The sequence below is a fragment of the Neovison vison genome, chromosome 9 (assembly GCF_020171115.1).
Source record: "Neovison vison isolate M4711 chromosome 9, ASM_NN_V1, whole genome shotgun sequence".
In the NCBI taxonomy this organism is placed as follows: Eukaryota; Metazoa; Chordata; class Mammalia; order Carnivora; family Mustelidae; genus Neogale; species Neogale vison.
In genome coordinates this window covers 77,724,930-77,749,843 of record NC_058099.1, presented here as the reverse complement: position 1 = coordinate 77,749,843, position 24,914 = coordinate 77,724,930, and the positions used below count along the sequence as shown (strand labels likewise).

The window sequence follows — 24,914 nt, the reverse complement described above, 5'->3', positions numbered from 1 at the left end:
GCTAGTGGACCACGAGGGGAGAATTTGAGAGATATATGATACCATAAGATGAAACAATATTAGAATAATTGGAATCCTAAAATAAGAAGAAAGAGAAGGGCAGAAGGTATATTGGAGCAAATTATAGTAGAGAATTTCCCTAATTTGGCAAAGGGAATAACAATCAAAATCCAGGAGGCACAGAGAACTCCCCTCAAAATCAATAAAAATAGATCCACACCCTGTCATCTAATGGTAAAACTTTCAAGTCTCAATGATAAAGAGAAAATCCTGAAAGCAGCTCAGGACAAAAGGTTTGTAACATACAATGGTAGAAATATTAGTTTAGCAGCAGACCTATTCACAGAGACCAGGCAGGCCAGAAAGGACTGACATGATATATTGAGAACACTAAATGAGAAAAATATGCAGTCAAAAATACTATATCCAGCTAGGCTGTCATTGAAAATAGAAGGAGTGATGAAAAGCTTCCAGGACAAACAAAAACTAAAAGAATTTGCAAACACCAAACCAGCCCTACAGGAAATATTGAAAGAGGGTCCTCTAAGCAAAGAGAGGCTAAAAGTAACAGACTAGAAAGAAACAGAGACAATGTACAGTAACAGTCATCTTACATGCAATACAATGGCACTAAATTCACATCTTTCAATAGTTACCTTGAATGTAAAGGGGCTAAATGCCCCCAATCAAAAGACACAGGGTATCAGAATAGATAAAAAACAAAAACAAAAACAAAACAAAACAAAAAACAAGACCCATCAGTATGCTGTCTGCAAGAAACTCATTTTAGACTGAAGAACACCCCCAGATTTAAAATGAGGGGCTGGAAAACAATTTACCATGCTAATGGACATCAAAAGAAAGCTGGGGTGGCAATCCTTCTATCAGATAAATTAAATTTTAAGCCAATGACTATAATAAGAGGAAGGAACTATATCATACATAAAGGGTCTGCCCAACAAGAAGATCTAACAATTGTAAATATCTGTGCCCCTAACATGGGAGCAGCCAGTTATATAAACCAATTAATAACAAAATCAAAGAAATACATCAACAATACTGCAATAATAGTAGGGGACGTTAATATCCCCCTCACTGAAATGGACAGATCATCTAAGCAAAAGATCAGTAAGGAAATAAAGGCTTTAAATGACACACTGGACCAGATAGACATCACAGATATGTTTAGGACATTCCATGCCAAAGCAACAGAATACACATTATTCTCTATTGTACATGGAACATTCTCCAGAATAGATCACACCCTGGGTCACAAATCAGATCTCAACTGGTACCAAAAGATTAGGATCGTTCCCTGCATATTCTCAGACCACAGTGCTTTGAAACTAGAATTCAACCACAGGAGGAAAGTTGGAAAGAACTCAAATACATGGAAGCTAAAGAGCATCCTACTAAAGAATGAAAGAGTCAACCAGGAAATTACAGAAGAATTGAAAAAATTCATGGAAAGAATGAAAACACAACATCATTGTCTCAAAATCTTTGGGACACAGGGATGCCTGGGTGGCTCAGTTGGTTAAGCAGCTGCCTTCGGCTCAGGTCATGATCCCAGCGTCCTGGGATCAAGTCCCACATCGGGCTCCTTGCTCAGCGGGGAGCCTGCTTCTCCCTCTGCCTCTGCCTGCCATTCTGTCCGCCTGTGCTCATTCTCTCTCCCTCTCTCTCTGACAAATAAATAAATAAAATCTTAAAAAAAAAAAAATCTTTGGGACACAGCAATGGCAGTCCTGAGAGGAAAGTAGATAGCAATACAAGTCTTTCTCAAGAAACAAGAAAGGTCTCAAGTATGCAACCTAAACCTACACCTAAAGGAGCTAGAGACAGAACAACAAAGAAAGCCTAAACCCAGTAGGAGAAGAGAAATAATAAAGATCAAAGCAGGAATCAATGAAATAGAAACCAAAAGAACAGTAGAACGAATCAACAAAGCTGATTCTTTGAAAGAATTAATAACATTGATAAATCCCTGACCAGACTTACCAAAAAGAAAAGAGAAAGGACCCAAATTAATAAAATCATGAATGAAAGAGGAGAGACCACAACTAACACCAAAGAAATACAAACAATTATAAGAACATATTATGAGCTACTATAGCCAGCAAGTCAGACAATCTGGAAGAAATGGATGTATTCCTAGAGGCGTATAAACTACCAAAACTGAACCAGGGAGAAATAGAAAACCTAAACAGACTCATAACCAGTAAGGCAATTGAAGCAGTCATCAAAAATCTCCCAACAAACAAGAGCCCAGGGCCAGATGTCTTCCCAGGAGAATTCTACCAAACATTTAAAGAATTATTACCTATTCTCCTGAAACTGTTCCAAAAAATAGAAATGGAAGGAAAACTGCCAAATTCATTTTATGAGGCCAGCGTCACCTTGATCCCAAAACCAGACAAAAAGAAGAATTACAGACCAATATCCTTGATGAAGACGGATGTAAAAATTCTCACCAAAATACTAGCCAATAGGATCCAACAGTACATTAAAAGGATTATTCACCATGACCAAGTGGGCTTTATTCCTAGGCTGCAAGGTTGGTTCAACATCTGCAAATCAATGTGATACAATACATTAATAAAAGAAAGAATAAGAACCATATGATACTCTCAGTAGATGCTGAAAAAGCATCTCACAATCCTTTCTTGATCAAAACTGCTCACAGTGTAGTGATAGAGGGTACATACCTCAATATCATGAAAGCCATCTATGAAAAACCCACAGTGAATATAATTCTCAATGAGGAAAAACTTTTCCCCATTGAGAGAAAGCTTTTCCCCTAAGGTCAGGAACGTAGCGGGGCTATCCACTATCACCAATGCTATTCTACATAGTATTAGAAGTCCTAGCCTCAGCAATCAGGAAACAAAAAGAAATAAAAGACATCCGAATTAGCAAAAAAAGGTGTCAAACTCTCACTCTTTGCAGGTAATATCGTACTTTATGTGGAAAACCCAAAAGACTCCACTCCAAAACTGCCAGAACTCATATAGGAATTCAGTCAAGTGTCAGGATATAAAATCAATGCACAGAAATCAGTTGCATTTCTTTAAACCAACAACAAGACAGAAGAAAGAGAAATTAAGGAGTCGATGCCATTTACCATTGCGCCTAAAACCATAAGATGCCTAGGAATAAACCTAACCAAAGAAGCAAAGAATCTGTACTCAGAGAACTATAGAGTACTCATGAAAGAAATGGAGGAATACACGAAGAAATGGGAAAACATTTCATGCTTATGGATTGGAAGAACAAGTATTGTGAAATGTCTACTCTAAGCAATCTACACAGTCAATGCAATCCCTATCAAAATACCATCAATTTTTTTTTCAAAGAAATGGAACAAATAATCCTAAATTTTATATGGAACCAGAAAAGACCCCAAATAGCCAGAGGAATGTTGAAAAAGAAAACCAAAGTTAGCAGCATCACAATTCTAGACTTCAAGCTCTATTACAAAGCTGTCATCATCAAGACAGTATGGTACTGACACAAAACCAGAAATATTGATCAATGGAATAGATTAAAGAACCCAGAAATGGACCCACAACTCTATGGCCAAATAGTGTTTGAAAAATCAGGGAAGAATATCCAATGGAAAAAAGTCCCTTCAACAAATAGTGTTGGACAGCCACATGTAAAACAATGAAAACAGACCATTTCCTTACACCACACACAAACAAAATGAATGAAAGACCACAGTGTGAGACATGAATCCATCAAAATCCTTGAGGAGAACACAGGCAGCAACCTTTTCAACCTCAGCCACAGCAACTTCATCCTAGAAACATCGCCAAAGCCACGGGAAGCAAGGGCGAAAATGAATTACTGGACCTCATCAAGATCGAAAGCTTTTGCACATCAAAGGAAACAGTGAACAAAACCAAAAGACAGCTGGCAGAATGGGAGAAGATATTTGCAAATGATAAATCAGATAAAGGGCTAGTATCCAAAATCTATAAGGAACTTATCCAACTCAACACCCAAAGAACAAAGAATCCAATCAAGAAATGGGCAGAAGATATGAACAGACATTTCTGCAAAGAAAGACATCCAGATGGCCAAGAGACACATGAAAAAGTGCCAACAACACCCACCATCAGGGAAATACAAATCAAAACCACAGTGAGATACTCCCTAACGCCAGTCAGAATGACTAAAATTAACCAGTAAGGGAATGACAGATGTTGATGTGGATGTGGAGAAAGGGGAACCCTCCTACACTGTTGGTGGGAATGCAAGCTGGTGCAGCCACTCTGGAAAACAGTTATGGAGGTTCCTCAAAAAGTTGAAAATAGAGCTACTCTACAACCTAGCAATCACACTACCAGGTATTTAGGCTAAAGATACAAATGTAGTGATCCCAAGGGGCACATGCACCCGAATGTTCATAGCAGCAATGTCCACAATAGCCAAACTAAGGAAAGAATCTAGATGTCCATCAACAGATGACTGGATAAAGATGTGTTGTATGTATATATAATGGAATACTATGTAGCCATCAAAAAACCAGAAATCTTGCCATTTGCAATGATGTGGATGGAACTAGAGAGTATCATGCTAAGCAAAATAAGTCAGTCAGTGAAAGACGATTATCATATGATATCTCTGATATGAGGAATTTGAGAGACAGGGTGAGGGGTGGTGGGGGTTAGGGAGGGAAAACATGAAACAAGATGGGACCAGGAAGGGGGTAAACCATAAGACTCTTAATCTCAGGAAACAAACTGAGGGTTGCTGGGAGTTGGAGGGGATGGATAGGGTGGTTGGGTTATGGACATTGGGGAGGTATGTGCTATGGTAAGTGCATGAATTGTGTAAGACTAATGATTCACAGGGGCACCTGGGTGGCTCAGTTGGTTGGACGACTGCCTTCGGCTCAGGTCATGATCCTGGAGTCCCGGGATCGAGTCCCACATCGGGCTCCGAGCTCCATGGGGAGTCTGCTTCTCTCTCTGACCTTCTCCTCGCTCATGTTCTCTCTCACTGTCTCTCTCTCAAATAAATAAATAAAATCTTTTAAAAAAAAAAAAAAGACTAATGATTCACAGACCTATATCCCTGGGGCAAATAATACATTATATGATAACTTTTCTAAAAAAAAAGCGATTTGAAAAAGATTGTCCACACCATCATTCTCCTTTCCTTATCAGCCAAAGCCCAGGAGATTCAGAGACTCAGCCTTTTCAGAGACAAGAGTCTAATGAGTACAGAGGAATTCAGTGCGAGGGAAGACGAAGCAACGGCTGCCTGGATGAGCTCCAGAGGCCAGCTGACACCCTGGGCAGGGTTGGCCTGGGCTCCTGACCGTGTCCCTCACCACCACTCTTCTAATTAGTAAGTGTGTCTCCAAGAGTAGAACCTGGAACTCAGTGGGAAGATCCGAAATTTGAAGCTCTCTTGAAACCTGAGAGCTTTATCTCTGGTTTCTGAAGTCTTGTCCAGTACTGACTTTCCATGATCCTAGCCTCTGACCACATTCCATCTACAAGCCTTTGGCTCTCATTCCCGAATGCTGAAGCCTACAAACACCTGTGAGTCTCTGCCAAAGCTTGCTTTCTTTGGTGGTGAGCGCACAGTCACTCACACTCAGAATAAGCCAGAGAGTATTAACTCTTCCCTCTGAAGTGGCCTTCAACCAAAATGAATGGGGAGTTAGTAGACAAATAGCCCGGGCCCTTTGCTGGTCAGTGGGAGAACTCTGGGGCAAGTTCTACAGCCTGACAGAGTTCCCCAGCAGAGTTTAGCACAGCTACCCTGAGGAGTGACCTGATGGATAACACATTCTATATTGCTTGCTACCCTGCTACCAGTACATTCAGAAACCACATTCCGGTCCATGAGAGACTATGGACTCTGAAAAACAATCTGAGGGGTTTGAAGTGGCCGGGGTGGGGAGCGGGTGGGAGGTCGGGGTACCAGGTGGTGGGTATTATAGAGGGCACGGCTTGCATGGAGCACTGGGTGTGGTGAAAAAATAATGAATAATGTTTTTCTGAAAATAAATAAATTGAAAAAAAAAAAAAAAAAAGAAACCACATTCCGCTTCTTGCACTCAACTCTTCTCAAGGTCTGCTTCTGAGGGGGACACCCAACCAAAAACAGATTCTGTTATGTTGAATGAAAACAGCAATGCAAAATTTTAAAAACTTAAAACAAAAACAAAAACACATAAAAGGGGCGCCTGGGTGGCTCAGTGGGTTAAAGCCTCTGCCTTCAGCTCAGGTCATGATCCCAGGGTCCTGGGATGGAGCCTCGCATTGGGCTCTCTGCTCAGCAGGGAGCCTACTTCCTCCCCCCACCCTCACCTGCCTCTCCGCCTACTTGTGATCTCTTTCTGTGTCAAATAAATAAATAAATAAATAAATAAATCTTTAAAAAAGAAAAAAAAAGAAAGAAAGAAAGAAAATAGCAATGCCCCCCCAAAAAAGGGCGGGGCACCCATTGCATTCTATAGGCATCACCCAACATGGAGCTCAGGCTTGGGTGGGAGTCGCCCTGCACAATGCACTGAATTTAGCATTCCCTTAAATATAATGAAAAGAACTGAATTAAAAGGAATATGCAGCTATATGCTAAACATGAGTGATTCCATGGGTGCTTTTACAACCTATGATTAAATGAATAAAGCTACATACTTATAAAAGGCTTGGTTCTCCACCCCACACTTCCAAAGATGTTTGCAGGCAGCTGGTGTCGAAGTATGGAAGGCCAACATGGCTTTTTTCTAATAAAAAAGATAAAACAAGAAAGGGCATGTGAAACAAGTTTATCTTCTTTAGGTATTTACCAATTTGTATCCCCCCACCTGATGAACAGATTAAAAGTAACTTGGGCATTACTAGGGTCTTTAAAGTGCTGTTGAATGGCCTTACCACCCTGAACACGCCCGATCTCGTCTAAAGTGCTGTTGAAACAGTACCCCACCCCCACTCACCTCCCTCACCCTTTGCAGGCATCACAAATCTAGCTGGGCCCTGTTTCTAACAAAAAACAGCCTCACGATCCTTTTCAACCACCCAGGAATCACCCACCTCTCTATCAGACTTGGTTTCCTTGAAAAACTTATTTGCTGATGCTGAGTAACAGGTGCTTGACCTGAAAATTAGTCAAGAAGATCTGCAAACCTCCAGACGTAGCCTTGAACCTCAAAGCTTCCATGATGGTCTCCTCTCAGATGCATTCCCTAATGAACCCAACCTGCATCCACTAGTTTCTTTAAGAATCCCAGGATGTATAGACTCTTTATACATGAGAATTTATAAAATTCTCACAAGTAGTGATTGAATATCTAGCCCTGGAAGTATTCTTCGCTTGTTTCATAAATTTATATTTTGGCAGATTAGGGGGTAGGAGCAGGTTCCATTTTCCTTTTTCATTTTTTAATTCAACTTCCAGTTAGTAAACACGCAGTATAATATTAGTTGCAAGAGAAGGTTCCATTTTCTATCCTAATATATTTTTTATATAGCAGTATATGGTCAAGCATTGCTCACTGACTTCATTTAAAAAAAATTATTTAGATTCAATTTAGTTAACATAGAGTACTATTAGTTTCAGAGGTAGTTTAGTGTTTCATCTGTTGCCTATACCACCCAGTGCTCCTTATATCACGTGCCTCCTTAATGCCCATCACCCAGGTGCCCCATCCCCCAGCAACCCTCAGTTTGTTCCCTGTAGTTAAGAGTCTGTTATGGTTTGCTTCTCTGTTCTCATTTTATTTTATTTTTCCTTCCCTTCCCCATGTGCATCTTTTTTGTTTCCTAAATTTTCCACATATGAGTGAAATCATATGGTATTTGTCTTTCTCTGCCGGACCCATTTCCTTGACTTAGTTCTCAAATGGGCAAGTCCACTATTTATCTCTAAAATGTTCAGCATACAGCTCCCATTATCATCATAAACTTTAAAGTCATGGTGTTCTGGGGGTACAATACTAAATGTATGTTTTACGCCTGCATCCCTCTTCTGCACGCACACATTACAGGTTAGAAAAGCAGTCACTGACCTCCTTCTGGATGCCAATCACATAAAACGTCTTCCCTTCAAACTTCAATTTGCAGACATCTGGCCTAAGAAAAGAAAATCTTCTTGGGTGAGAAGAAAAAAAAAAAAGTGGCAACTAACCAAGGTACCTTGGTTTCCCACAGGAATCTGGCTGACTCGCAAATACCAAGCTGACTGCAATGAAACAAGATATTATCTTATCATCAGTGAAGGCCTAATGAGCAGAGAAAAGTCCCCAAGTGAATTATACAGCAATTTTCTTCCCAAGATAGGATCTGGAGGTAGCTCAGAATTATTTCTTCCATTTTTTGCAGTCAAGCTGCATCTTTCCTCCAAGGAGCTCTGGAGGTGTCGTGAACATTAAGGACCAAAACAATATTAATTGGCCAGCCCACTTTGCGAGGTAGGAAGAATGTTGTTATTTCAGATCTGGGTAATGAAACGATATGGATTCACAGTATCTGTCTCCCTCTCCTTTTCACATCTATCTTCGAGAAACGCACACACTAGCCTGTAAAATTTTCATTTCTGCTCTCCCTGTTCATGAGAGAAGAGTTTCGTTAAACATTGAGATGCTCAAAATTGTGAGCTTGACACCACAGCTTGACACGTGGTAGTTAAAGGAGGGACTTCGGGTTTCTATCTTAAGGAGCTGCTCAATTAAAATGTGCCTGAAATGGGGACCACAGGTCACCTCCTTGGTGAACAGATATGTGTAAAGAGAGAACACAATTCTATTTTTACTCCTTTGATCTAATTTCTAGGAGACAGATTTGTGTCCCTGTGTTTTTTCCTGCAGGAAAAAGAATAGCCTGGCCACATTAAGCTGTTTGAACTTAGGAGAGGATTTGCACGAATAACACAGCTCAGTGGATGTTGAAAAACAAAAAACAAACCTAGGATTAATGTGGGAATAAAATTTGTTTTGGTAACATGTCCACAACTGTTCCAAATACACATGCCTAGGCAGAGACCGGAGAGGGGTGGGGATGACATCAGCATCCCACCAGGAACATCATGATGTAGAAACAGAAATAAATGGCCTTGGGATTGTCCATTTCAAGCCTTCATTGGGCCCAGAAAGAAACAGAAACCCAAGGGACATAGACTTGCAAATAATCTGTATTTGAGACACGTCAGACTCTCCCCTACTTCAGAGCTCAAGCAGTTCAGAAACCTAAGGGTCTCACTTGCAAGCCTTCTATGGTCCTAGGGTAGGATGGGAGAAGTCCCCAAATTATTCATGCTTCCCAAAGTCAACAGGAATCCCTAGGGAGCTTATTCTGGAATGGCCTGAAGGGTGATTAATACCCTTCTTTCCAAGGTGCAGAAAACACAGGGAAGAACACTGGTCACCCCACCATGCTAGATGTCCACAAGATGTCAGAGTTCATAAATCCCACCACTCACAACATGGTTGCATTTGTTTCTCCCCCAACTCCTTTCCTCCCTGTAAGGCAGCCCGATGTAATGGACTCCCATCTTACAATTGAGTACATGGAGACTCAGAAAAGTGAAGTGAAAGAGAGTTTTGAGAAAACCCATTGTACAGAAAGAAAAAGTGGGAGCAGAGGGGAGCACAAAGTATGTGCTGAACAAAAGGCAATGATAGAGAGGTCAAGAAAGAGATGATGAAATTGGGGAATCTCGGAAAAAAGAGTCATTGTAAGAGTGGAGGACATTAGCTGGCTGATGCAAGCCCAACAGAGAAAATTTGAAAGGAGATGGGGTGGGGGGGCTGCCAAGAGGACAGTGCAAGAGTAGGAATGTTGATAAAGGGGTGCCGGAAATCCTGAAGCTAAGAGAACCACGAAACTGAGGTTCAATGCAAGAGCATCTCCAACCCACGACTGAAGGTGGATGCTCACTGGCCCATCAGGAAGAACTTCAGGCCACAGCGGGGAGCCCACCACCCAGTGAGACATGATGGGGTTGGGGGGCTGATAAACCTGTCAGGGGCCATCAGGGCAGAACCTGAATCAAGCTGAAGGTATGAACAAGACTGAGACTTTATAATATTCCATGTATGTTCAGCTTCTCACTCTTTGTCCAAACCATCTTCTCCTTGAATGATGGACACCGTGGGCTCTGCTGGTCACCTACTCTGCTCCATCCTCCCACTTCTGTATTGACATGACTCAGACTTTTTGCTTTCTCAAGGTGACAGGTTCATGCAGATTATGTTCTTCCCAGCCACAAGAGGTGGGCCTTCATTTGACCAGCCCCATCATGGAGTTCTCAATTTTCTCTGAGGGATTCATTTTAAGTAGGTAGGTGTGGCCCAGTCTTGCGGTATTAGATATACTGGAAGTCTCCTACAGGGCTTTTGTAAAACAAGTTCTCCTTATTTTAATAGGAGACACATGGAAGGGGATGTTCTCCTTCAGGCTCTGGGTGTTACTGTATGAAGACGGGATGAACAGAGCTGCTTGCATGGTCAACTTAGGACCATGAGACTGGGGACAAAAGCCACTACCCTGGGATGACAGAGAAGAAAATGGAAACCCAAGTCCTTCACAATGTTGTCAGGCAGTTAAGTTAAAGGATCATGGAAATGCCCAACCTCTGGAAATTTTGCTGTGTGAAATAATCAGTCCTCTTATTTGGAAGCCACCGTGAGCAGTCACCCCTGTTACTTTGAGCCAAAAGCATCTTCATTGATATACTGGTAACACAGGACATGTCTGCAACAAGGACTCAACAGAAGAGAATGGAGAGGAGGAAACAGGAGAAGAGGGTCCTGAGTTATTCAAGGCAACCTGTACCTTTTCCCTGCCCTTTCCTACTCCAGGTCACCTCTCTGGCCAGATCAGTAGCTGCTGATGAGGAAACACTGGACATCTTCTCTTTGCAGATACCCTGATCCCAAGACACACCCCAGGTCTCCTGAGGTCTGGTGGAGGGCTAGGTTGGCTTTTATTTATAGATGAATAATCCTTTAATAATGAAGTACCACAGCAAAGAAATGAATACTAGACATTCTAACGGACATTTCCAAATAAAAAAGAATCAAAGGCTGGGAAAGAAAAGCAAGATTAAGAAAAATGGTGAGCTGGTTTCCCAAAGAAGTCCTTACCATTTTATCAAATGGATCCGCTTATTTCCCTGGAATACCACAAAGCCCGCAGCAGTGAATCCTAAAAATGTTGTTGTACCCGTTGAATCCTGAAAAAAAAAAAAAAAAAAAGAGAGAGAGAGAGAGAAATATAAAATATTGAGAAATATAAAATATATGATAAATCCCCATTCATCCTCCCCCTGGATTAATTTCAGGTTAATTCCATTAATCTTGGCAATAAACTGACTTTCTGAGATGGGACTTCCAAGGATAGTCCTTCTAAAATCTGGGGAAGGTATGGGAATATGTAGCTGTTTCCTTGGAGGAACAGACCTTCTCCAGGAACATCCTGGGAAAAGGCAGATTAGTTCCAAAGCTCTGTGTCTATTTCCAAGTGTGTCCTGGGAGCACCCATGTTCTCAGATCTGTCCTGTAATGTGGGCAAACTGTGCTCAGTCATCATTAGCCCTAAAATCAAAGATGCTATGAAACTACAGCCCTTATTTAACTTGATTAAATTCCACAAAAAATTCCTGGTAGTTTTAATGTAAAGACATGTCTAGAAATGCCTACTTTGCTTCTAGCCTCAACCGGAAAAACTAAGCATAGGTCAGTAAAAGCAAAGGAATGGCAGCAACAAAAATCAAGTCTATCTCCAAGTAATAAATAAAACATATAGGCTCAAAATTATAGATAAAATCTAATTCACTAAAATGGAATAAACTGGGTGCCTGGATGGTTCAGTGGGTTAAGCCTCTGCCTTCAGCCCAGGCCATGATCTCAGGGTCCTGGGATCGAGTCCCTACTCAGGCTCTCTGCTTGACAGGGAGCCCGTTTTCTCCTCTCTTTCTCTCTGCCTGCCTCTCTGCCTACTTGTGATCCCTGTCAAATAAATAATCTTTAAAATGGAATCAAATGATTTATATCATTAAGGCAGAGGATTCTAGCAAATATGCTAAAATAACTGTGCCCATAAAAAGAAAAATGTCAATGTGAACAAGTACTATCAGCTCTTTGCTTCGGCTGCATGTTGGAATCATCTGGAGAGCCTGGTCTGCTCCCCCACAGATCCTGATGTTATTGGGTGGCAGGACTAGGAAACCCCCCAGGTATGTCTAAAAACAGCTTGCACTAAGAGTACAAAACTCACACTTTATCAAATACTACTACCTGATCCCACATGGGTAAAGAAATGTCCAGCAGGACTCAAGAACTTACCTTTAAGAGCCTGGCTGAGATAAATGCTTAGTTTAGAATTCCAGTTAGTGTCTGGTAGATGCATAGTTAGTTTAAAGCATGGAAAGAAGAAAACCATTTTCATAATACATTTCTGGAAAATGTGTGCATCATCTTGGGGGCTTGTTAAAAAAGCATATTCCCCAGCTGTACCCCCAGTAGCTCTGTGGACCCCAGGTGGTTCTGATATGATACATGCTTGGAGAAATACCATCAAATAATATGAGCAAAGGAAACAAACCAAAAAAATTCCTAATGTCAAAATATAATTTTAAGTCTTTTTTTTTTCTTCCTTTAATGTTGCCTTCTTGCAGACAAGGGTCTTGAGAATAAATCTGTTTGGACCCTGTAACTTCTCAGTTGTCAAACCGTCCATTTGATGGATGAAAGAATCATGTATATTAACTTAGGAAAGTGACTACTACATAGCAATTAGCAAGCAGTTGGGAGGCTCACAACAGAGAAAATCAACCACCAGAACTTGTGATTACAGCCTACTGACTGTTGTCCCTTCCAGTTAGGGGCAACGGGCCAGCCTGTAGAAATATCCCACACGCTGATGAACTCTCTTGTGTGCAAAACAATTGTTTTATGTCAGCCTGCTAGGAGGACCACTCACCTTGCATGGGTGGGGGTCCACCCCATAGGTTTCCAAAGTGTGAGCTTTCAGGAGTAAGTTAAATTCAGCAACTGGTGGGCTCTGACCTCTAGAATCACACAACAAAAGTTTAAGTTGTTAATACAGAAGATTATAGAAATCTAAAGTCCCCTCATTCAATAAAATGGGATATCCTACACTAAAAAACAAAAACAAAACCCAGAGATCCCTATATAAATAATAATCAGTAACACTGATCACCATGAGGAGCTCTTTGCTAAGGAATCAGAGCTCATGTTCCCTGGCTAATTGTTCCATAAAAAAACCTACGTGTACTCTGAGGACTCCAGTGACCCGTACAGTTAATCAAGGTTATCAAGTTACCAATAAGTAAAGACTTGCAAATTCAATCTTAATATGAAATAGAACTCAGCATCTGCTCTTTCCTACTCACTTCAAAAGATTATCCAGGGCAAAGAGCATTCCCTCTTGTTCAGGGTAGAATACAGGCAATCCTGTTATGCTACCAGCAAGCCTGAACAAATCCATCTGCACAGGAAGGACGGTTAACCATTCCACTGGAAAGCTCTGGACTTTGAAAGGAAATCTCAGCCACTAATCCCAGCTCTGTCCTCCAGGACGGTAAACAAGGTCTTGGCCGCATGGAGGGGGAAAGGCGCTGCAATGCTGAGGGCTGTGAAACTTTCTGGGGCTAACTTTCAAAGCAGCACCGTGCAGCATTTCGAAGACTCCACTTTTGACTAAATCCTAAACGTATCTTAGAGAATCCAAACCATTCTCCAAGGATAAAGAGGTAACAATCAAGGAGAGTTTGCCAAAGAAAACAACAGGATTTTTTTTTTATTTCCAACATGTAGAATTATATTGTAGTATTAAATCTATTTCCACCCAACCGTCTGCCCATAGATGGATTCCCTCCACTCCCCCTCAAGAGTCATCATGCTCTCAGTCAAAACAGTATTCCATCTACCCTCTCCCTAAAGGCTTTTGAGACCTTCTCTTTAAACCAAGTGACTGAAATTTCACTAGAATAGGTCTGATGCCCAAGTAAATGGATCTTGAAACCCCTAGGTCTGTCTTCCATGCCTTATAACCTTTGTTTCATTCTCTTTTTGTACTACATTCTTTTTTTTCTTCAAGATTTTATTTATTTATGAGAAAGGGCACAAGCTGGGGGTTGGGGGTGGCAGGCAGAGGGAGAAGCAGGCTCCCTGCTGAGTAAAGAACCCGACACGGGACTTGATCCCAGAACACTGGGATCATGACCTGAGCTGAAGGCAGACGCTTAACCAACTGAGTCACCCAGGCATCCATTTTCTGAATTATTTCTTAGTTCGACTTTGTTAATTTATTCAGCTGCATGCATCTTGCTTTTCTTTCCATTTCTTAAGATTTTTTTAAAAATACCAATTAAATATTTCACTTCCAACGTAATATCTATTTGGCTCTTGAAATAGCTGCCCGTTCCTATTTCATGCAATAAATTCCTCTTGTTCCTCTGAGGAAATCCCACTTTGTTTCCTTTAAAGTCCCATCCCATTTGCTCTCTTTATGCTGCTTTCTTGGTGAGGGTCCTTTGGTTTGCTGAGTCAGAATCTCTCATTCATGGAACTGATGTTTCCTTAAGTGGTGGGTGATTCACGGATGGCCATTATTCCATCTGACATTATCTGTTTAATGCAGTGGCCTCCAGAGGTTTGTAGGGAAGGAGTGGGTGGTGGGGCATGCCATCTGAGAAATGTTTGTATTAGAAACTTGATTTTAAACTGAAGGCTGTAATTCTTCTGGGTGTTGCCCCCACATGGGGTATCTCCAGCTCATGCCCATTGTTGCTCATGAGGAATCAGAGAAAGAGGTCAAGGCTACCCAACTGAGCCAAATGCAGCTGCCCACTCACCGTGATGGCCCCCTGTGCATCTGTCATCTGAAGCACCCAGAACCACTCCTACCCTACGTATGTGTTCAACCTGGGTGTGCTCCATCTGTTTCCCATCTTCCAGAAGACACTGTGGGACTTCTGGTCCAAAAATGGTGTTCTTTCCTAAGTCCGCTTTCTAGTATTTTTTCCATGATCTACACGGCCTTGGAGAAGGAAGAAGAGGTAGCCATATGTGCTACCTTTTTCTTTTTTTAAAGAAGAGATCATTTTTAATCCAACCTTTACAGAACATACTTCTGAGGGATTAACTCACACACCAGCTTTAAGAAAATAAAGTCTTCTAAAGCCTTTCGGACTTTCCTCTTTCCTAGCCTTAGTGTTAGGCTGAAGTTTCACGGTGATATATATAAAGGCAACATCTTTATTTATTCATCTTGATCAGTACTCTATGGGTTAGGGTTGTATTAACCCTTCAATACAATTTCTATCTTTCTTTGATTTCTTTTTCAATTCGTGCTCACTGTTACGATATCTCTTCTTGATACCATAACAGTAAGTTAAAAGAAGTCATCAACTAGATCGAAGGAAAAGGAGAAAGGGATTTTTTGAGTTTTCTCAATACGTACAAGAATTTCTCCATAGCTCTCTTCAGTTCTAGGAGTTATATCTTACCTTTCACTGAAAGATAAATTATTAAATCCAAACATTGGGTGCTATTTCCCTCCCTGCCACATTCTCACTCACTCACCCAAACATTCATAGCACCCCCAACGAGGGACAAAGCACAGAGCTGAGCTGTCCACATTTTACTAAGTAGGACCCCCACGCTGGTGACCCTCAAAGCAGACTTTAGCCTAATGATCCAGATGGGGGCCAAAGGGAACCAGGACCAGAGTCAAAGCAGCCCAAAGCCATTGGCTCTGCTCCAGGCTAATCCTCCTGCTTGACATGAAAGGGCTCCCCTCTGGAGAGCTGGCCATTCCCCCCACTCCCACCGGTGGTAAAAGCATCAGCACCTTTGTATAATCCACACAGTGTTTATTCTTAAAATCCCAGCTTGGTTTTAAAGCTCACCCCTCTTTTATATTCAGTCTGGGAACAAGTTAATCGTGAAAGGTTGTCATTTGGGAGTTCATATTGGAAAGCGACTAAGTTTTGTTTGCCTGGGTGGTCTGAGCACATTCCCATCCTTGTAAATCCGACAGGCATCCAGTTCCTAATTGTTAACACTCAACCACAAATGGCAGCAGGCGTGGGGTCACACAGCTCCAGAGAATGTGACATTGAACTCAAAGACATCTGTCTTCGGGACTTCTCATTCATTGAGACATCTTTGTTCATGGGGACATCTCATTCAGGGTGGGAAACGCTGAGCCCCAGTGCGGGAAAAGGTTTCAGTAACATGTACAATCAAGAAAAGGACTTCTATGTAGAATTTTTTAAAAATTTCTATAAATCGACAAACAATACAATTTTTTTAAATATACGACTCAGAAGAAAAATCAGCACAAGACATACTTGGGCACTTCATAAGCTATCCCAATAGTGTACAACCACGTGAAAATGCACTTAAACTCTTTATCATCAGGAAAATGCAAATTAAAACTATGAGAAATAATTTCTACATCCATTTACATAGTCAAAATTTAAAACACAGTACCAAGCATTCATGAGGATTTGCGTCAAAACCAGCTCTTATACTACTGGGGGAGCAGCAAGGCAGCAGAACTATCTGGGAAACTGCCATTATCTATAAAAGTTCAACATGTTTACCCTATAATATGATGATTCCATTAGTAGAGTTCCATATGCAACAGAAACTTGTGCATGTGGCACTAAGAATATATAGAATTTTCGTAGTAGTGCCATTTGTAGAAGCAAAAAATAGAAAGCCCAAATGTCTACCAACAGGAGAGGGATATACAATGGAATGCTATATAGCCATGAAATTGCGTGAGCTAAACCTACACACAAGATGGGAAACCATCACAAAAATAAAACTGAACAGAAGAGGACGGATATAATTGAATACACACTAAATGAATTCAGTTTATACAGTTTTCAAAAATGAGCAAAACACAACTAACGTGTTAGAAGTTAGAGATGTGATCACCTTTGGGGAGGAGGGAGAAGATAAATATTGAGAAGGGGCAGAAGAGAAGCTTCTGGGGTGTTACCAATTCTCTCTGATTTGAGTGGTCGATACCCTTATGCTGGCTGTATAATAACGCATTAGCTTTATATTTTGTACACTTTTCTGAGTCTGTTATACTTCAATTGGTAAGAGCTTAACAGAAAATTAAAAAGGTTATGAAGCCCTGGGGACCCTCATGAATTGTTGGTGTGAATTGGGGCAACCCCATCAGCAAACAAGCCATCACTTTCTAGAAAAGCTGACAGTCCGTGGCCCTCCAAATTCCACTTAGGTTCATACTAGGCTAGGAACTCCTTTACCTACACTCCCATGAGAATTAGCCAAGAAGCCCAGAAATAACCCAAATGCCCATGAGCAGAATAAATACATAACATGTGACGTGTTCGCATCATAGAACATTCATGACACGGAAGCACAAATGAAGACCTACGGCCATATGCATCCGTGTGAAAAAGCCTCCAACGCCACGTTGATGGGAGCACGTGAGACGGAAGAATAGAGCAGGAATCCATTTAGATGACTGCCAAAGCCATGCAAAAACAAACAAGGCACTACTTAGTAATATGTATGAAGTGTATTTACAAAAGCAGAATGAGAGAATGAATAAGCCCAAATTCACAATAGTGCAGAGGAGGGAAGAGGGTGATGTGGGAGGGGCGCACAGGAGACTTCCGAGCATCTGGTGATATTCTAATTCATAAGCAGAGTCGAGGGGTCATGGGCGTGTTTTCAACTATTCTTTAAATTACATATGTTGTATATACTCATATATTTTATATTCGCATTATATATATACATTATATGTATACATAAAGCTAATGTATTATTATAAAATATTATATATATTTATTATATATTATTATATAAAATATTATATATTTTCAGTGATTAAAAGAGGAGCAATTCCTGCCTTTTTAATAAAAGAATTACTGGATAAAATACTGTACAGTTCAAAAACACTGCTGAACTAAACAGGACTGGTCAGGAACCTCACAGATATGCATGCAGGGCTCCTTGTTACTCCACTCTACTGTTCTGAGCAACATATAATCATTTTTGTTGTCAAACAATGTATGTATTCTGTCACTTGATATTCATAAGGGAGAAATCCTTATCCTCCTTTTGTAGATGAGGATTCCAATACTCAAAGGAAAAGTAACTTGCTCAAAGTTCTCGGCTAGTAAGTGCAGTAGTGAGGTTCAAATCCAAGTCTGCTTGGTTCCAAAGCACTACTCTGTGCCCGCTCTACCATCACTACCCCCAAGATACTGTTAAGGGCCATGTGCCTGCCTTCTTACATGGCAGAGCATATCAAAATGACATGGCTTATCAGGTCTTAGAAAAAGCCTATTTCAGCTTCTAAACATTGTATCTTATCAGTGATGAAGCAATCCACCCCAGGTACCTGATATTCACAACTTATGGGAGAGCAGCGAGGTCTCGACTGATCCCCAGACTAAAGCCCACAGGCTGAATCCTGTCCACCAACAGGTTTTGCACAACCTTTGAGCTGAGATTGGTTTTCCGTGTTTATATGGTTTAAAACCAGGGCACCTGGGTGGCTCATTGTGTTAAGCCTCTACCTTCGGCTCAGGTCATGATCTTGGGGTCTTGGGATTGAGCCCCGCCTTGGGCTCTCTGCTCAGCAGAGAGCCTGCCTCTCTGCCTACTGTGTTCTCTGTCTCTCTCTGGGTCAAATAAAATCTTTTAAAGAAAAAATGGTTTAAAACAATCAAACAAAGAATAGTAATGTCATGACCCATGAAAATTATAGGACATTCAAATTTCAGGACCAATAAGTTCTTTATTTTTTTTAAAGATTTTATTTATTTATTTGACAGAGATCATGAGTAGGCAGAGAGGCAGGCAGAGAGAGAGAGGAGGAAGCAGGCTCCCCGCTGAGCAGAGAGCCCGATGTGGGGCTCAATCCCAGGACTCTGAGATCATAACCTAGAACCAAAGGCAGAGGCTTTAACCCACTGAGCCACCCAGGTGCCCCGACCAATAAGCTCTTATTGGAACATGGCCACATCCATTTGTGTACTGTCTACAGATGCCATCATGCTCCAGTGGCAAGACTGAGTAGCTGCAACAGAAATCCTATGTTCTGCACAGCCTAAAGTATTTATTAAGTAGCCTAGTGTAGAAAAAGTTTGCTGGAACCTGAGTTAGGAACTGCACACAGGAATAGAGAACTGCTAAACCTAGAGCTCCTTGATTCCATAAAATGAAGATACAAATAGTACCTACCTTGGAGATTCGGTGTATAGAGTAAGCAGCTGACAGATGAAAAGCCATTAGACTACTGCCTGGCCCAGGGTGTGGTCCCTACTCACCCTCAGAACAGTATTTGTTCCCCTGCTAACCCTGCATGGGACTGAGATCAGAATTATGACGCTGGGGGAAATGTCAGGAAGCATGTCAAGACATTCATAGCAAAGCAAAGACCCCTCTTTCAAATAAAAGTCCTCAAATTGTTATCCTTTGCCTTGGGTTTGACTGCAGATCTCCAACAGCTAAGCACTGAAAAGACTTCATCTGAGAGGTCACACAGAAAGAAAGGCTAACTGCAAATGTTCATTGTAGGAAAAGGGTTCAAAACCAACAGAGGAAAGGGAGAGACACCAATGACACTAGAAACTGAGTCTCCCCGACTCACTGAGGAAGAAACCATTTAATGATCAGGTTTTCAGGAAGACACTAAGGCCATTAGATATTTTTTTATTGTTCGTTTGCCCCCTCAGGTTCCCATTGGACATTTGTTTCTGGCAAAAACTCCGTTTGGTAACAGAAAATAATGATTTTCTATCCTCTAAATCTTTCACCAGGAGCTGTTCTACAAAGATTAATAGTGTCTCTAATGAGACATTTTGATGTAAAGACCAGGGATTACTTGAATTCTTTAAGAGCTAACCATTCTCTAAAAATACGCTTTTCTAATAAATTCAGTGAGGTCGAGTAATCACGTCTCCCTTCTGCCTATCTGGTATCCTTTTTGACAAAAAGAACCCTCTTTTACTGATCTTCCCTTAGCATACCATTACATGAACTACAAAAATGTACAGCATCCGAAGAATAAGTGCAAATCTTTAGTTAGCATTAATTGTGCACATCCTTCGTGTATATTGATTAAATGAGGTGTGCGTCTTGCCAGCAAGGACCTGGATTGCTTGGAGCAGGGTTGGCAGGAAAGGGTGGATTTGGCTTCACCTAATCCATTTGGTCTTCACGTTGCCAAATTAAACTCAGCAAAGCAGAACTCCCAACCTGAGTGGGTTGGGTTTTGCTGTAACTTGTTTGCATCTTCTTAGATGTAGCTCAGTTACAGCTTTAGTTAGATTCTACTCAGCACTGGCTTCAAAGGCTCAAGAATGCTCTCAGAACTGACCTCTGAGCAGGGGCTGGATCTTAGCATCCATTAGACTCTGGAGAGTTCTCTATGCTTTACCACCATCTCAAGTTTTTCAGTTTCAAGGAATATTCTTTGCTCTCCAGTCCTGTCTCTGGCTCTCAGTACTTTGGAAGGACCTCCCTATGGTCCTTTCCCTGATGTTGGCAAGAGCTACCCTACCCTGGCTGAAAGTCTGGAGTGTCTCGGAGGAATCTCACTCAGCTCTCCAGCCCTGTCTGACTTCTTCCCTCTTCTCTTGAAGGCCTAGGGCCAAAGGGTGGTGGGAATGTGCAACTCACTCTGCAGCTGGAGTCCTTGGATCCCAACCGTTAAGTCAGCCCACTCACGGCCATCGAAAGCTTGCTGAAGACAGCTAGCCCACCCTTTGGTTTCAAAACTAGGATTCTGTAGTCTGTGTAGATTGTTGCATTATCTTGGTGTTGGGGGAGATGAATGTCTCAGGCTTGTCTGCATCCTAAATAGGAGAGTCTCCGGTCTATCATTTCTAATTGTTTAGAGAGGAACAGGAGCTCTCACAAGTGCCTTAGGGACCATTAGAGAGCATTTGCCAGAACGCTACATAATCTCGGTAACTGCCATGCTATGAAGGAGAGAGCGCTAATGCCCTGGGGCAGACAAGGACAAGTCTTGCAGGAGAGCAGTCACTTGGAAGGTATCAGGGCATTACACAGGAAAACACAGATTTCAGGTCAAGGGCTGTTGCTTCCTAATTGTAAGGGCCTTGGGTAAATTAATTTCTCAGGTGTCTGATTCTTACTGGTCCAAGAAGGTGGTCCCGAACTCAATACCAATGGAGGCAGAAGGTGGCCAAGCAGGAATGGTGGCAATTTGTAGAGCAAGTGAGTCTCTTACAGAGCACTGTGGCTTAGCTCTAGCTGAGTGCTACCACATAGGGGAAGGCCTAGGGTTACCAAATCTTGGTGCAAGAGAAGCTGGGCTTTCTGGCAACTGATTCCATTTTTTAAGAACTTATTTGTCCCAAAAAACATATATCTGGGTCACCATGTAATTCAACAACTGTCATTTAATAACCCCTGCTTTGGACTCCAAGAGTCCCCTAAGTGTAATAATTGGGTGTGTCAAGTTTTTGGCTTTTGGCTGGTGACCTATGGATATTCAAAGGCTCTGGGTGACAGCTGTAGCTGTGTATGACTAATGAAAATTAGGAAGCAAATTAATTGCTACTTTGTGAGTACTGTCTTTTAGATAAAATCTTTCAAAACATGAGGTCATGGGGGAGTATCCATGAGGAAGGGAATCCCAGCTTGGTGGTACAGTTCAAGATCAGTGGGCTAGGTCACTCATTACATCCACAGTTCCTGACACAGAGTTGCCTTTTAATAAACTCTTGTTACATGAACAGATGAACAAATGGTTGTATGGATGAATCATGAATGGGTGCAAGGATGGAAGGACAAACGGACAGGTGCATGGATGTATGGATGAGTCATGAATGGGTGCCTGGACAGAGGGCTGGATGGCTGGATACACTGTTATAAGTTCACCTAAAGTTCGAAAAGGTTTTGACTGTGTAATTCACATGTCGGATGTGATCCAAAGATATAAGTCATGGCTGATTCAAGATATTCAGTACTAACCCTCCCCCTTTCTTCAAAGCCATGTGGCACTTTGGTGACACTGCTCATCCTCCTCTCAAGTCGCTATAGCCAGATTTTGCCTTTCTAAAAGCTCTGATGGCTTGGGTGCATAGGCAAGTTGCCCCTGGCCCAACCCTCCCCAGAATGTCCTTGATTCCAGGTCACATAATACAAGGAATGAGGTTTTAGAGGAGGAGCATGTGATGCCAAGTAATTCTCTCTTCCAAATCCTATGCCAAGTAACAACAGGGAATGGAAATTGATTTGACAGCCCACCAGAGAGACAGAGAAAGAGAGAGAGAGAGATTGATTCTGGGGTTTTAAAATAAGAAACTTGATGGAATGCCTGGGTGGCTCAGTAGGTTAAGCATCTGACTTTGGCTCGGGTCGTGACCTCAAGGTCTTGGGATTGAGTCCCACATCTGGCTCCTTGCTCAGCGGGGAGCCTGCTTCTCCCTCTGCCTGCCACTCCCCCCTGCTTATGCTCTGTCTCTCTCTCTCTGACAAATAAATAAACAAAACCTTTTTTTAATTTTTTTAAAGATTTTTATTTATTTATTTGACAGAGATCACAAGTAGGCAGAGAGACAGGCAGAGAGAGGAAGGGAAGCAGGCTCTCCGCTGAGCAGAGAGCCCGATGCGGGGCTCGATCCCAGGACCCTGGGATCATGACCCGAGCTGAAGGCAGAGGCTTAACCCACTGAGCCACCCAGGCGCCCCTAAATAAATAAAATCTTTTAAAAAATAAAATAAAATGAGGGACTTAAGAAGGGAAAGGTTACACGAAGCGGGGAGTAGGGATGATGGGAAGCACATCTCCAGAAAGATGAGAAGTTGTAAAGTCATCTGATCTTTCCCATTTTCCTTTCACACAATAAATGATCTTCCCAAAACTGCATAAAAACTTTTCCTAAGGGGGCTCTTGTGATTTGTCCATCAGAAGCGCGGGTCGGAGGGTATTTATCATAGCAGGTCACTTATCTCTAGAAAGCTGGACATTTTTGAAACTATATATCCTTGCCAGGATGCACATGATCTCCAGAGAATGCAAATTTGGAGAAATAAAAAGAGATAATGACTCTGTTTGAAACCCACTCAGTATCATTATTGCTTCCAGCACAAGCCTCACTGCATCAAATCATTATGACTGCAGCTAATTGGATTATTTTTCTGCTCGTTAAGGGCAAGGAATATGCTTCTTCAAGACCAATTCACCCCCGAATGAGGTTTCTGAATATTTGAAAGTTGACGACCTGTGGCTGAAGCTAGTCCAAATGTCTTTGTCTCTAAAGAGAAACATGGTGAACTGGAATTGAGAAAACCAGCTGAGTAAAAAGTCTAGGAAAACCTCCAGAGAAGCCTCTCAGCATTCCTGAAAGTGAAATCACTCATATTCTTGATCTTCAACCCCCTTTGGGGACCCTCAGGACTAATGGAATGGATATTCCTTTCTAACTCACATGGTCATGGTTAAAGCTCTGTGGAAAACAGTAACCAGGACAATCAAAATAAGAGAGGTTCACATTCCTAGGGATTGTGGCAATAGCCTCTTCCAGCCACCAGAGGGCTCTGGAAGGAGGAAAAACCTGTTTCCAAGTGTCCCCATGCTAGGGCCTCATCTTTATGTACCAAACTCAAATGAAATCTGTAAATTATAAGATTCTTTCTTCTACATTGTCTTAAAAACAAATATGACTCTTTTGTCTTAAAATTATCAACAGAGGCAGGCAGTGAAGCTGAAATGAACTCCAGACCTTCTCTGCCATGTGCTTAAGAGTCCACAAACTAGAACCCATGGGTCAAACCTGGCCCACCATCTGTTTTGTCCATCAAGTTTCACTGAATCGTAGCCCACTAATTTAGGTATTGTCTTTGTCTTCTTTTGTTCTACAAAAACATAACTAAGTGGTTGCAATAGAGACCATGTGGCCCAGAAAGCCTAGATAGATTTTGTGTGTGGTGTGTGTGTGTGTGTGTGTGTGTGTGTGTCTGTGTGTGTGTGTATTTATCTACCCTGATCTAGAAGAATCACTCAGTCTCAGTGAGTTTTAGCACTAACATATATTCGATGATGCAAACCATACATCCCCACATCTTCTAGTTTACAGGGTATTAGGAGGCCCAGCGATGCTTCTGTAAAATCTTTCTGAAAAATGCACTTTCACTGCACAGCCATCAGAATGACCAAAACCAAGAACACTGAAAATACCAAAGGCTGGCGAGGATGTGCAGGAACAAGAGGACCTCTCATTCATCACTGGTGGGAATGCAGCCGCGTCGGAAGACAGTTTGAGGATTTCTTTCGAAACTAAACATACTCTCACCCTACAATCCAGCAACCGTGCTCCTTGGCATTGACCAAAGGAGTTGAAAATTTATTTCTACACAAAAGGCCTGCTCATGAATGTTTATAACAGCTTCATTCACAATTGCCAAAGCTTGGAAGCCTCCAAGATGTCCTTCAGTAGGCGAGTGGATAAACCTTGGAACATACCAGCAAAGGAATATTATTTGGCAAGGAATGAGTGAGGGATGAAAACACACAGAGGGAATTTAAATACACATTGCTAAGTGAAAGAAGAGAATCTGAAAAGGCTGTATACTGTGGGGTTCTAACAACATGATATTACGGCAGAGGCGAAACTGTAGAGATAGTTAAAAGATCAGGGTTTGCCAGTGGTTGTGGGGGTGGAACAAGAAGAGCACAGAGGATTTTTAGGGCAGTGAAACCATCCTGCATGACGCTATAACAGTGGATACGTGTCATTCTACTCTAGTCCACAGAATGTACATCCAGAGTGAACCCTAAGGCAAACTGTGGTTTGTGTGTGATAATGAGCTGTCAGGGTCGGGTCAACAATTGCAACAAATGCATCACTCTCGTGGGGATGTTGTTAACGGGAGAGGCTATGTAGGGAGACTAGGGGAC

The 24,914-nt window shown here is 41.8% G+C and overlaps 1 protein-coding gene across 3 annotated transcripts in view; it reads right to left on the bottom strand.

The window, feature by feature from the left end:
- FRMD3 (FERM domain containing 3) overlaps positions 1–24,914 on the bottom strand; it is a 318,301-nt gene that overhangs the window by 90,621 nt on the left and 202,766 nt on the right. For all 3 annotated transcript variants that reach the window (XM_044265819.1, XM_044265820.1, XM_044265821.1), the window contains exons 7-10: positions 12,942–13,029; positions 11,105–11,193; positions 8,030–8,093; positions 6,660–6,748 (exon numbers count right to left, since the gene is read on the bottom strand). In XM_044265819.1, coding sequence (XP_044121754.1) covers positions 6,660–6,748; positions 8,030–8,093; positions 11,105–11,193; positions 12,942–13,029 — 330 coding nt within the window. The remainder of the gene's footprint in view (positions 1–6,659; positions 6,749–8,029; positions 8,094–11,104; positions 11,194–12,941; positions 13,030–24,914) is intronic.